This window comes from Nuphar pumila, chromosome 9 (assembly GCF_984573655.1).
Source record: "Nuphar pumila chromosome 9, dmNupPumi1.hap1.1, whole genome shotgun sequence".
NCBI classification, from domain to species: Eukaryota; Viridiplantae; Streptophyta; class Magnoliopsida; order Nymphaeales; family Nymphaeaceae; genus Nuphar; species Nuphar pumila.
This window is the reverse complement of record NC_143257.1, coordinates 122,902,865-122,915,961: the sequence shown is the minus strand read 5'-3', so window position 1 is coordinate 122,915,961 and position 13,097 is coordinate 122,902,865. Positions and strand designations below refer to the sequence as shown.

Here is a 13,097-nt window from a genome sequence, read left to right as displayed (position 1 = left end):
GGAACGTAAGCGCGGATGTAAATTGTTCGGATTCGGGTTGGATGTAGCTAATATTAGATCTGTTTAATCGGATGTTGGCTAAACGAATACAGATCTAGATTCGGATGTGGATGGTGAAAAGCTCATACCAAAGCCAGGTTTTTTTACATGTAATCAGACTCAGTATCCATCAAATCTGCAGCTCGGATGTAAAAAATCAAAACCATATGTTGGATATAGTTTTGGCTTACCAAATCCAACTAAAAGAAGTCAGACTCGGTCCGATTGGGGGTAGATATCCGGCCGGGCCGAGCTGGACAACTAGGGCCTGACCCGTATTGAGGCCTGAGCCCTGCCCAACTCAGTTACATTCGGGCTCGGGTTGGGCCCAGCCCTTTAAGACCAGTTAATGGGTTGGGCTTGTCGGGCCCTGGCATTTTGCACATAGGTCCAGCCTGATTAGGGCCTGATTATCTACCCGGACTGGGTCCAACTCAACTTTGTTCGGGCATGAGCTACAAAGTGAAGCCCAAGCCCATCGCAATTCAGGCCGGATACCCGAAGCCTGACTGGCAGCCCGGCCCGATGTCAGATAAAATCTGATTCATCAACAACACTAGGCCGGTTCCAGATCGGATCACGAGAAGGCAATATGACCAACCCAGATCCGAACCAGACCCGAGATATTTACCATCATATCTGAAAACGTGAATCCCTTTTGGTTTCTTGTATTGCCCTTGAAAACAGAAAAGTACTTACTTATAAAAAAAAAAAAAAAAGTAAACAGTGTAAACGTTTAATAATGAAGGTTACTGTTATAATTTAACTTGAGTTAAAAGAACAATAATAAAAAGAATAATAATAAATGCCGAAAAGTGTAGTCCATATTTGGAATTAGAGGCAAAAGGTTGGACAGTAAATAAATTTTTTTCCTTTATTTTAAGCCTTCAGAATGCGTGCGGCGGGCCCACTCATCGTCTTCGAAGTCTAGGGGCACGAAAGGCATTTCAGATAAAGATTACGGACATTCAGGAAATAACCAGGTATATAATGCGCCCGGGGAATTTTCCTACCCTCCATTTTCGCTCTGTCGGATTTTTCTGAATCTGACAAAGAGAGAGAGAGAGAAGAAGAAGGGGATGGATAGGGTTTACTCCTTGGAGGACATTGACGAGTCGTTCTGGTCCTCCCCTTCTTCCCGCGGCGAAAACCATAACAAGCTGAACCGGAACACTTCGGAGTGGGCGCTCCGGAGGTTCATCCAGGAGGCCTCCTCATCCTCCCTGCAGAATAACAACGCCGTCGGCGTCGATCGGGGCGGCGGAGTCAGAGGCCGGGACGACGGTTTTGAGCCCGATATGCCCGAGCCGGCGGTGCCCCTGATTGACACGCCGGAGTACCATGCCATTCTGAAGCAGCGCCTCGATCTTGCCTGCGCAGCGGTCGCTCTGACCCGAGTATGGTTCCTTTTCTTCTTTTTGCTTCTTTGCTTGTTTTGTTGGACGTTGTTTTTTGGTTGCTGCTGAATGAGTTTGTAAGTGCATCGAGTTTTTAGGGTTCTGATTTTGTATGATTTTGGTGAATTCTGTGTTGCCTTGGTGTTTTGTGGTGTTAGGGGCGGTTTGCATGTGAAATTCAGTGGTTATGGTTCTGTGATGGATTTCGCTTATTTTTGGGGGGTTTAAATGGATTATTTTCTTCCTTTTGTTTGTACTCGGATAGGGTTTTCTAGGAGTCCTAATTTTCTGTAATTTTGCTGAATTTTGTGTTGTTTTGGTGGTTTGTGCTTTGGGGGCGTTTTGCATGGATATTTGGTGGTTTTGGTTTCTTGATGGGTCTTGCTTATTTGTTGAGTTTTACATGGAATTGTTTACTTCCTTTTATTGTTGAACTGAAAGAATTGTTTCGAGGAGTGGTAACGAAATTCTGATTGTTCTTCGGAATTCCATATTAGATTATACAGACCGGAAGAAATTCAGAATGATAAAATGATTTATGTCTCCGATAAGTCATCCCCATTGTATCCTAAGCTGTTCAAGGATTTTATTTCATTACCAGTTTAGGTGTTTCAGGCCATCATAATCAACGGTTGAACCGACTGTTATCTATCTGTAAATATCATTACAGCCGAATGGATCATTCTTTAATTGTCAGAACCACTAAACATGGGCCAGTCTCTATTGGTTAGTAAAAGCGTATGTTTTGCATGTGTCAAACTGGCGTATTTTGGTTCTTCTGACTCTCTTTTCTCTTTTTTTGTTGATATGGTACGTAGGTTCCCTTCTTTCAAAAATAAGATATTGTATCTGGGTTCCTCTTTTCTGTCCTGTTGTTTTATCCTTCATCTTTCTTTTCAACTATTGTTCAGTGTATATCTTTTCATGGAAGTGGATGTGCCAATTATATGGAGTTATGGTGTTGATAAGCAATGGATGGACCTTGTAGATTACACAGAAATGGTATGTCATGGTTAGGAATGCACAATGAACTGAATCGACCTGGGCTCGGCTCGGTTAAGCTCGTCCTGAAGCTCGTCCGTGCCTTTAAATGAGCTGAGCTTGTACACGGCTCTGAGACTCGGACGAGCAAACAAGCCGAGCTTGATCAGCCTACTGAGCTCGATAAGCTCGAGTAGGATCGATAAGGATCGGTAGCCTTTTACATGGAATTCGGATTCGCCCCGCCCCGCCTTGCCCCCTTTACCCCTTATCGAGTAGGCTCGATTAGGGTTTGCTCGATTTTCTGATCTCCCCTCATACCTCCCCCTCGCCCTGCCGACTACTAAGTTCTGATCTCCCAGCGCCGGTGCCTACCACCACAGTCCCTGCATTGTCACCCTACTGAGTTTCATTCTCCCCTCCCAGCGTCGTTGCCCTGCTGAGTTCCGATCGCCCCTTCGACCTTCGTCCACTGTGCCTCCTGGCGTCGTTGCCCACCACCACAATTCCGGTGTCGTCATCCTGCTGAGTTTCGATCTCCCCTCCCGGCACAATCGCCCTGTCGAGTTCCGATCACCCCTTCAACCTTCTTCTCTTGTGCCTCCCAACGCCGTCACCTGCCACCACAGTTGCGGTGGTCTCCTGTGCCTCCTGACAGTCCCACCACCACCTGTGCCTCCCGAAGATCGCCCACCACCACAGAGCTTCTCCTTTCACTTGTGCCTCCCTGCGGTTGTGGTCGCATTCGGGATTCTCCCTCCCTCTCACCTATGCCTCCCGATCCTGGCAAGCACGAGCTTGCAGAGTTGCAAGGTTAGGCACCTGTGCCTCCCGAGTCCCAGATCACCTTCTTGGCTTCTCCTTCTTCGCGGCCTCGTCCCCTTCTCCTTCCTTGCCATGCAGTTGCCCACCACTCCTGATCATTGGTCTGCAAGTCTTTCTATTATTGTTTTTTTGTTTTCTTTTTTCAAGCTTCTATAATAGCATAGTTTGTAATGTGTGGGAGTTGATAATTAGAACCCTTTGTGCTTTCCTGTATGATCCACTCCCTCTGCAACTCCTTCATATTCACTGCTCAAGGCAGGCAATTTTGAGGATCCTTTTATGATTGTTGTTGCATTGTCTTTCACTGTTTAGTTTATGTTGCAAATTATTCCTATTTCTTTGCATCCATTATCGTGTACGCTACCAGAATGAGTTTCTGAGTTTATATACAATGGACCGAACCCGGGTCAGCTCAGTCTGTTGTGCTCGGAACGAGCTTAACGAACTGAGCCAAGATTGGCTCAAGCCGAGCCTGTACATAGAATTAGTTTGGTGAGCTGAGCTTGTGCATGCCAAGCTCGGCTCAAGCCCAGCTCGTGTGCATCCCTAGTCATGGTTGATGCATGGGAGCTTCAGATCACCTATGTTCTTCCCGTTTCTGCAAGGTGTTAGTTCTGTTAAGAATTCATGAACACAGAGTAAAATCAAATAGGGTGAGTTGGTATAGGCATCATAGAATAACCATTCATTTGCTTCTTTCAAAGGAACAAGCATGTGAACAGTTGTTGTCAGTTGTCACTTTTGCTCTATTGCAAATCCTTTCCTTTCTCCTGCTTGCTTAAGGATTTTTTGTGCATTATTCACCTGTCTGGACAAAAAAAAATGGAAAAGAAGAGGAGGAGAAGGAAAAAGAAGAATCTTCAGAGGAAGAGGAAGGTGCTGGCATTTTAGAATTTAACTACATAGTCAACTACTGGGTGCCATTCATTTGCTTCTTTCAAAGGAACAAGCATGCGAACAGTTGTTGTCAGTTGTCACTTTTGCTCTATTGCAAATCCTTTCTTTTCTCCTGCTTGCTTAAGGATTTTTTGTGCATTATTCACCTGGCTGGACAAAAAAAAATGGAAAAGAAGAGGAGAAGGAAAAAGAAGAATCTTCAGAGGAAGAGGAAGGTGCTGGTATTTTAGAATTTAACTACATAGTCAACTACTGGGTGAGTGTTCACCTAGTCATCGACTAGGTTGAGTTATTGGACTAGTTGGTCTACCACTGTTAGATCTCTTTGGAGTAGAGTACAACTAGCCACAGACCAGTGACTAGGTTGACTAGAGGACTAATTGATTGAGTAGTCACAATTTTAATTTGTAAGGTTTGGCATGTGACTTCTCTAGTCAACCCATGAAAACCATGTCTATTGTTTATTTAATTTTAACTGAAAGCATAAAACTCTAAGGGAGTGCTTGCAGTTTACTGTTATTATGAAACTACCCGGATTTGAACTAACTACCACTAATTGAGGAACCACAAAATTACCCCTCTACATAGTCATGGGTGCATAGCGTTCTCTTTGTTCAAAAGATCCTAGATTTCAGGACCTTCATCCCATGAATGGAGGTAAAAAAATGTTTAGATGGATGTAATCTTATATGTATATATATTAATATAATATCTTCATATGTTTATATATTATATTTATATACATATGTATATATATATAATATATGTATATAGACATGGTTATTTATATAAAATATATATTATATTATATAGTCAACTTGGGTTGACTAAGTCAACAATTGTTGACTTTATATAACCGTTGGAGAGGGTCCAACGGTTATATTTCTATCTGTTGGATCCTCTCCAACGGATAGAAGGGTTCTCCCCTTCTCCTTAAATAGGGGTGGGTTTGTGCATTGTAAGGTGAGAGAGTGATATGTAGATTTCTAGGTTTTGAGTGTTGTAGTGAGGCTCTTTTGTAATTTTTCATTTCTTTTGTATTACTTGAATTTCATACTTAATGAAATTGTTTATTTTTAAGTCTTGTGCTTTATGGGTATTTTCATTGTAAATGAGTAATTAACTACATTGTATTCTTGGCTCATGGGACGTATTCCGGAGTGCATTGATATTCATACTATTTTGTGACATAGTATCAGAGTAAGGTTTGAGGTCTTGAGAAAGATTTGTATTAATGAATGATATGGATTTAAGAATTTTGTATTCCGGTATGTATCTTTGGCTTTTCTATTTTCATATGTATGGTAAGTATTTGTAAAAGGGTTATGATAAAATTAAATGTTTTTGAAATATGTGGTATGTGTAGTGAAAAATTATATTTTGCAAAATATGTGGTTTCTTAAAATCTTATGTGTTTCATGTTTTTACAAAGTACTAAATTTCATTTTTGAATGTCTCTTAACATATGTGTGGACTATCTTTTGGATTTCTTTTTTTGTGACATGATCAACCATAAAGATTAAAAAAATGTATTGTGTGATCTTGTTTTCTATGTTCTCATAAGGTTTTCTATTATCATGTGAATGTGTTATTTTATGTATGTTTGAGTGACATTGTTCTATTAAGACTATTTTCAAATGACATGTTGGATTAAGGCATCTTTAGGTATATACCTCAAATAGTCTTTATTGAATAACATAAGCATGATTTGTTATCATATACTCAAATCCTTTTTTAGTGCTTATCTTAGTGGTTTCTTTCTTGATTATTGATATTTTATATCATGCATCTTGGATATTGTATTTTCATTGCATTGTGAGAAAAATCTCTTATTTAATGCAATCATATGTAGGTTCATAGTTATGTATGTTATTAAAATCTCTATGGCTCTTTGGAAACATTTTATCAATCATGTCAACAATTTTATGTTTATGCATACCTCTTAGTTGGCTCCTAGTGGTTTTGTATTTGTGTGATTGTGCACTTAGCTCTTTTGGAATCTCTATATGTTGCCTTCAATTGCCTCATAGTAGATTTAGATCTAAAGATTATATATGTTATTCTTGTCTATTTAGTGGGATTTATTGGATCGTCCTCAAGCATCGTTTTGGATGCTTATTTATTCAAATTTGTAAAAATTGTCATCGTATGTTGCATTACTTGTGATTGCATCGATTGACGTATTGTTTGTGCATCTAATTGCACTAATTCTTATGATAAGGTTTTTATCTAACTTTACTGGATTTGATTTAAAATTTTTTTTTTTCAAATCGGTTATTTGATATGAACTCACCTATTTGGAAATTGATTTTCGTGAGTATTTATTGCCTTCTTATGGCATTGATTTTTTCCATCACGGAATTTTATGTATGATGCATTATCTCTCTTGGCCTTGTTGTTGGGTTAGGGTTAGCCACTGAAGTGAGTTATGTGTGCACTTCAAATCATCTTATCAATCTGCAATTATCAAAGTTTATGAGTATCATGTTGACACTAGTCTTGGATTTGATTGATAGTTGATTGGCCTCTGAATCAATATATGCTTTTATTGATTCAAAGATTTTGTTGGGATGAGTTGTTTGCACCTCATTTTATGTCAATTTAGATTGTCAACTTATGGTTTGGCTCTAACTGACAATTATTTGATCTTTGGATCTGAGTGTGTTGTATCACTCATTTGTTGTATCACCATTATTTTTATGGATGCTTATAACTCGTTTATTTATGATGGCTATCTATTTTTTAAACCATAGTGTTTCAAAAGATGGTTTAAATTGATATTATTATTGATAACATTAACGTGTTTCCATTACATGCTTTTTACCTCAAGTGTCTTCTCCTCTTTATGCCTCTTATCTAAGTGTCATTATATATAAACAAAAGATGTTTGTTCACACTTTTGTGTGTGTTTTTAACTCATTATTTGCATTAAGATTATACTCTTTATCTAGTCGTTGATGCACTTGTTTTTTAGTGTTATTACATGTAGACAAGAGATGTTTATTCACACCTTCGTGTGTGATTATAGCCCATCGTTGGCTTTGTGATTATGCTCTTGTTCTAGTCGTTAATACACTTGTTTTGAGTGTAATTATATGTAGACAAAAGATGTTTATACACACTTTCATGTGTGTCTTTGGCCCTTTAGTGGCATTATGTCTGTGATCTTGTTCTAGTCGTTGATACACTTGATTTTTGAGGATTGAAGATCTAGTTAGGTGATTGCTTGTGATGGTCAAACTAGTGTTTTAATTTGCAAAATTCATTCATTATGATGTATGAAATTTTTTTGAAAATCTCTTTGTAATTTTTCTAAACTCATTTACTCTTTTCTGAGAAATGGTTATTGAAATATTTTTATGCATTTTGCATTGTATATGCCTTAGTTGCTTGAGTTATTCTATGATTAATCGTTTTGCATAATTTGCATAAGTTTAATTAATGTGTTTTTAATTATTTCATTAGTAAAATCTAGGGTTACTGGAAGCGCCATAGGACATGGGGAAACGCATTTTGGAAGCGTGAAACATGGCACTTTCGAAACTCTTCCCCCTCACTTTCCCTTCTTTTTTCATTTTTTTTGTTTTTCTTTTTCTTTTTTATTCTCTTTTTTCATTTCTCCCTCAATTCCTAGGTTGCTTCTCTTCTCGCTTCTGAGATGATTCCTGGTTCGCTTCTAAGTCGTCCCGCGCTTCCTACTTAAAATTTTGGAAGTGTCTCGCTTCCTGCTTTCGTTTTTCAAATCGCTTTCCGCTCCCGCTTCTCCAACTGACAACTCTGGTAAAATCTCGTGTGTTGTATTGTATACACCAGTAGTGGCTATTGTAAGCATTTGATTGTTCTTGAGATTGTTCACACTTTGTATTAATTTTGACAAACTAGTGCTTGCAAATTCTTATTGTATTTGTGTGGATCCTCATTAGATCTCTTTTTGTATTTTCGCTTATTTCTAAACATGGGCTCTTAAAAGTGTTTTTATTGTTGGTCCATAAATAATCCTTTTTTTAGTTGTATGACTGATATTGCTTTGAAAATATAATAGATCTTTGTGTATTTGACTTTGCTTAAGTAATTGATGAAAATCATTTTTTGTATCGTCCGCCGTGTGAAAATGATTTGTAATCCTTTGTGATTTATTTCTTCATGATATTGATGATGTTGATATGCATTAATGTGACTTTTTGTGATAAATATATATGTGCATAATTTTCATAAAATAATTTTATCATTGTTTGCATCTCTTAAAATTATTCTATTATAATCTCTTATGTATTATAACTTTTGATTATCTATTAAGTCGAGTTTGTCAATGACTATCATGTTTAAAGTTAATGATTGTTCAAACTCAAACTCTTACTTTAAATGATTTTTGAAAAATGTTAAATTGACTTATTAAATTTTTTTTACATATTGTATGTTTGTGTGCTTAGTCATCCTCTTCGTATAATTTATATAAATATAGTTATTTCTTGTTAGATCTTCTTGCAGGTTTTGTTTTTCTCAACCATTGGTGATATTGAAGACCCTCTCTGTAATGGAGCGGATGTTTAAACTAGGGTTACCAGAAGTGCCATAGGAGATAGGGAATTGCATTTTTCCGAAGCGCGTTTCGGAAGCGCGAAACGTGACGCTTCTGAAACGTGTTGGGAAGTGCCAAAAAAAATTGGAAAGCGCACTTCACTTTATTTTTTATTTCCAAAACGTGTTGGGAAGTACGAATTAATCTTTTTTATTTTAACGTTTTTCTATTTGATGCATAAATTGTTCCACATTTTTTTTAGTTCTTGACAATGTAAAATCCATGTTGGAACACAAACTGAACCACTAAATTGAAATTACTGGGACTTGTTTGTTTATCCGGAAGGGCATCAAGTACATACAGTTTTACTTAATAGCCAATTCCCAGATAATTATAGTTCACACTTAATAGAGATGTCAATTTTGACATTCTGAGTCCAGCCATTCCTTGTGCATCACACACACATTGAAAGAGACATTTCTAGAAATGACTAATGATCGATGTCTTGTGGAGAATTGGATTCCAAGGGCATGGGATTCTTCCCCCAATTGTTTCCTATGGCAGTTTGTAGTTTGGATTGAAAGCTTGTCCCCAACTACTGGTTCCCATTTTTATGTTTTGTCTTGAATCTTGTTACTAATTCAGTATAAAAGAAAAGTGACCATTGTTTGTCTCATAGCCATCGTCAACATTTTTTTGCTGGTGATTTTTTGGTGCCTACTTGATAGTCATTTATGCCATGGGGAACATGGTATGTTAAAGCCTTTTGACATGTTGACAGGTATCAGGTATAAAATCACATGACGCTACTCTGGCTGATAGTGGGCATCAGGGTTCAGAAAGTTCGGAATTGTGTTCTCAATCATTGACCAAAGGTATAATCTTTGTATTTTGACTGGTTAGCCATATCTGGGGAGAAGTCCTGTTTTTTATCATTTTAGATCTAAAGGTGTATTACAAGATGTGCACTATTGAAGGTTGATGTGGATTTGGTCTCTATTCCAGCAAAATGATGCTGAAAGAAGAGTTGATAGCAACATGGTAACCGGTGTACCTTTTGAAGATTTCTGCTCAATATGCTCCCAGGGTGTTAAATATGTTTATTGAGGAAGTGCTTTCCATGATATCATCAGGTGCTGGTTGGTCAATGGTAACGGGATGGCTTAATGATGACGAATAGGTGTCAGGGACAAAGCAAGAACTAAAGTTTTTTATCGACACATTTAGAAATCCAGAACTCATGTTATTGATTATTGGATTGACACACCTTCCTGATCCTTGCATATAATACATTGTGTGGAGTGATGATTGTAATCTTTATGACATCATTATCATCACCGTTATTATTATTACTGTAACTATTATTATTCTAATGTAAGAAATAACAATGTTGAAAGAGACACTATCTAGTCAAATTTATGTTTCTTTGAAGGTAAAGAAAGTTGGAGAAAAGGGTAAAAGTGAAACTTAGTAGGATAATCCTTCTGGCATAGATCACGCTTTTATTACTTTTACTTTTTACATCCTCTCTCTGTAAGATGCTGCTACTGCTAAAAGGTCCATGATACTCTAGTGTGCTACTTAGGAGCCAGTTGGTATCAAGGGTTCTTTGCACCATGGTTTGAATTTTACTAAAACTAAACATTAAGACTTATTGCAAGCTGAAGAAAAATCTGGTTAAATAACTCCAATTTTTGAGCTGTCCAAATCCTCCATTCTGCTTGGTATTGAATTCTATCTGCATAATCTCATTGGTTCCTTGCCATGCTAGGGGTGGCTCATTCGTTTATTGCAACTTACAGAAGCTCTTTGGATGGTATGCTGTTCTGCAAATCTGTATAGTTTTTGAGCTGTTTCAAGGATTTCTGCAGGCCTCTCCAGGACTCAAGATATACAGAAAAATCAAGGGCCTCAAGTTAAAGCAACCACAAGTGGATCCTCGAGAGAACAATCAGATGATGATGAGCTTGAAGGGGAAACAGAGATTACAGAGCAAATGGATCCTGCTGATGCAAAACGTGTGCGAAGGTAATCATGCTGTTAGGATAGTGCTACTGGCTATGCCAGTCTGAGTGGAATTCATGCTTCTGGGAAATATTTCAAAAGAAATCATGCTTCTGGGAAATATTTCAAAAGTAAGAAATCATGCTTAGGATAGTGTAACTGAATATGCCAGTCTGAGTGGGAAAGCATGCTTCTGGTAATATTATATCAAAAGATTCAAAAGTAAGAGCATAGCTTTATTGGAGGGGGCAATTTACAGAGTTAGCACAATACTTTGATCAATATTTGTTAATATAAAAACACAAAACTCTCTGTTGAATGAGGCATTGAAAAAAAAAAGTATTACTGTTGTCTTGATTAAGTGGAAGTTACTTGATCGATGTGGAGCTTAATTTGTAAGCCTAAAAGGAGGACTAGGTTATGATCATTGTTTTTTAAGGCAAAAAAGAAAAAAGACAACTCACACATACACAGTTGCTTCCTGTTATAATTTATTTTTAGTCCTTATTGCTGAAGTGCTAATTTTGGACAAGTTATCACTTATCAGATATGTCTAGATGTGAGATTAGTTTTTATTGTTTTTTTCCTTTTTGAATGGTTGCTTATTGTTCCAAGCAGTTTTAAATGAAATTTCATTACGTCACTGTTGCAATTGGACTTTTCTTATCTTGCTCTTGAATTGCACCATTTGTGTTTATATATATATATATATATATATATATATATATATATATATATATATATATATATGTGTTAGTCAGTTTGTTTATTTATTGTAGTTTTGTCTGGTTATCTCATGGCCGTTCCTTTTTCTTTTTCTTTTTCTTTCCATTTTCCAAAAAATATCTATGCCACCTGCTTTTGTAGCATGTGCTTGTGCGATTTTAATGTTTCTTTTTCCTGTAAATATTAGGACTTATTTCATGTTTTATATAATTCAAGATCCACTAATCCTACTAATTTGGTTCAGGATGCTCTCAAATAGAGAATCTGCACGACGTTCACGAAGAAGAAAACAAGCACATCTGAGTGAGCTTGAAACACAGGTTGGCCCTTTCTATCTTGCCTCTCTATGTTCAAGAATTTCCATTCCTTGTGATAGTAATGTCTTCGCTTGTTCCTTTTTGCATAATTAATAGGTGGCACAGTTGAGAGTTGAGAACTCATCGTTACTGAACCGCTTCACCGATATCAGCCAAAAGTATAACGAAGCTGCTGTGGACAATAGAATCTTAAAAGCAGACGTTGAAACATTGAGAGCAAAGGTAGGTTGTGAGTTTGGTTGCTACCTTTTGGTGGTCCACGATCTTGTTGAATGACTTATTTTTTGTTGGTTATAGGCAGACTCTGCAACCACGAAATTCTGTTGTTGTAATTACCAATATTGATCACATTTCTTCTCCTTCATCTTGCTTCTTGTTGGTTATGTGCAGACTTTACAATCACAAAGTTCTTGTTGGGTCTTAGTTGTAGTCACCAATATTCATGAACGATTGAATATTGTGAAAATATCACATTTCTTTTTCTTCCCTTTGTAGTCGTCGACTTCACAATGGCTGTGTATTTTTAGGTAAAGATGGCTGAAGAAACTGTGAAGCGGGTGACTGTCGCAGGGCCATTCTTTCAGACAATGTCAGATTTGTCATCTGTGAACATGCAATTCTCTGGCAGTCCATCAGATATCACAGCAGACTCTGTTGTTCCAGTGCAAGATGAGTCAAAGCACTTCATCCAACCTGTTCATGTGCAAGGATTGAACAATGGTATCTCAGACATGAATCATGGGTGTGAAGAAGTTCACGGTTCCATAGGCAAGACCGGGTGCACCCCTTCCTTGCAGCGAGTGGCAAGCCTGGAGCACTTGCAGAAACGGATTCGCAGGGGTGTGATTACTGGTCCCCCTGATCCATGGGATGCAGGCTGGGACCCAGAAAACTCCAACATAGCAGACGCCAATGGTAAGCAGAACAAAACCTGACACAATGCGTAACATGAGGATGTTTTAATTCATTTGCCGATGCCTAATGATAAACTGTTTCCATTTGTTATTCTGTTACTACAGGGTTTCTGCATCTTGTTAAGTTGAGCGATTTTGTAAAAACATTTTTCCTTCCTAAATATTTAAGTGAAGAATTCACTCAATTCACCATATATATATATATATATATATATATATATATATATATATATATATATATATATATATATATATATATATATATATATATATATATATATATATATATATAGTGTGTGTGTGTGTGTGTGTGTGTGTTTTCGTGTATACCTGTTTCAACAACTGAACTGTGGATGTTACTCTGTTCGGCTCTGCTGGTTGATGGTGGATGTTTATTTGTGAAACTAGTGTCTGCAAGTGTCGCAAAGGTTTAGTTGCTGATCTCATTATACTAAAATGTGCACATTCATAAGTCAGA

The 13,097-nt window shown here is 37.4% G+C and overlaps 1 protein-coding gene across 1 annotated transcript; it reads left to right on the top strand.

Annotated features, from left to right (window-relative positions):
* Nucleotides 1-1,063: 1,063 nt before the first annotated feature.
* Nucleotides 1,064-12,810, top strand: LOC149829215 (light-inducible protein CPRF2-like; the record flags this gene model as incomplete). The annotated part of the gene is made up of 7 exons (XM_090017222.1): nt 1,064-1,436; nt 9,440-9,533; nt 10,530-10,686; nt 11,633-11,708; nt 11,802-11,927; nt 12,233-12,620; nt 12,725-12,810. Coding segments are annotated over exons 1-7 (1,245 nt in total), but the record flags the coding sequence as incomplete, so codon positions are not given.
* Between the last annotated feature and the right edge of the window lie 287 nt (nt 12,811-13,097).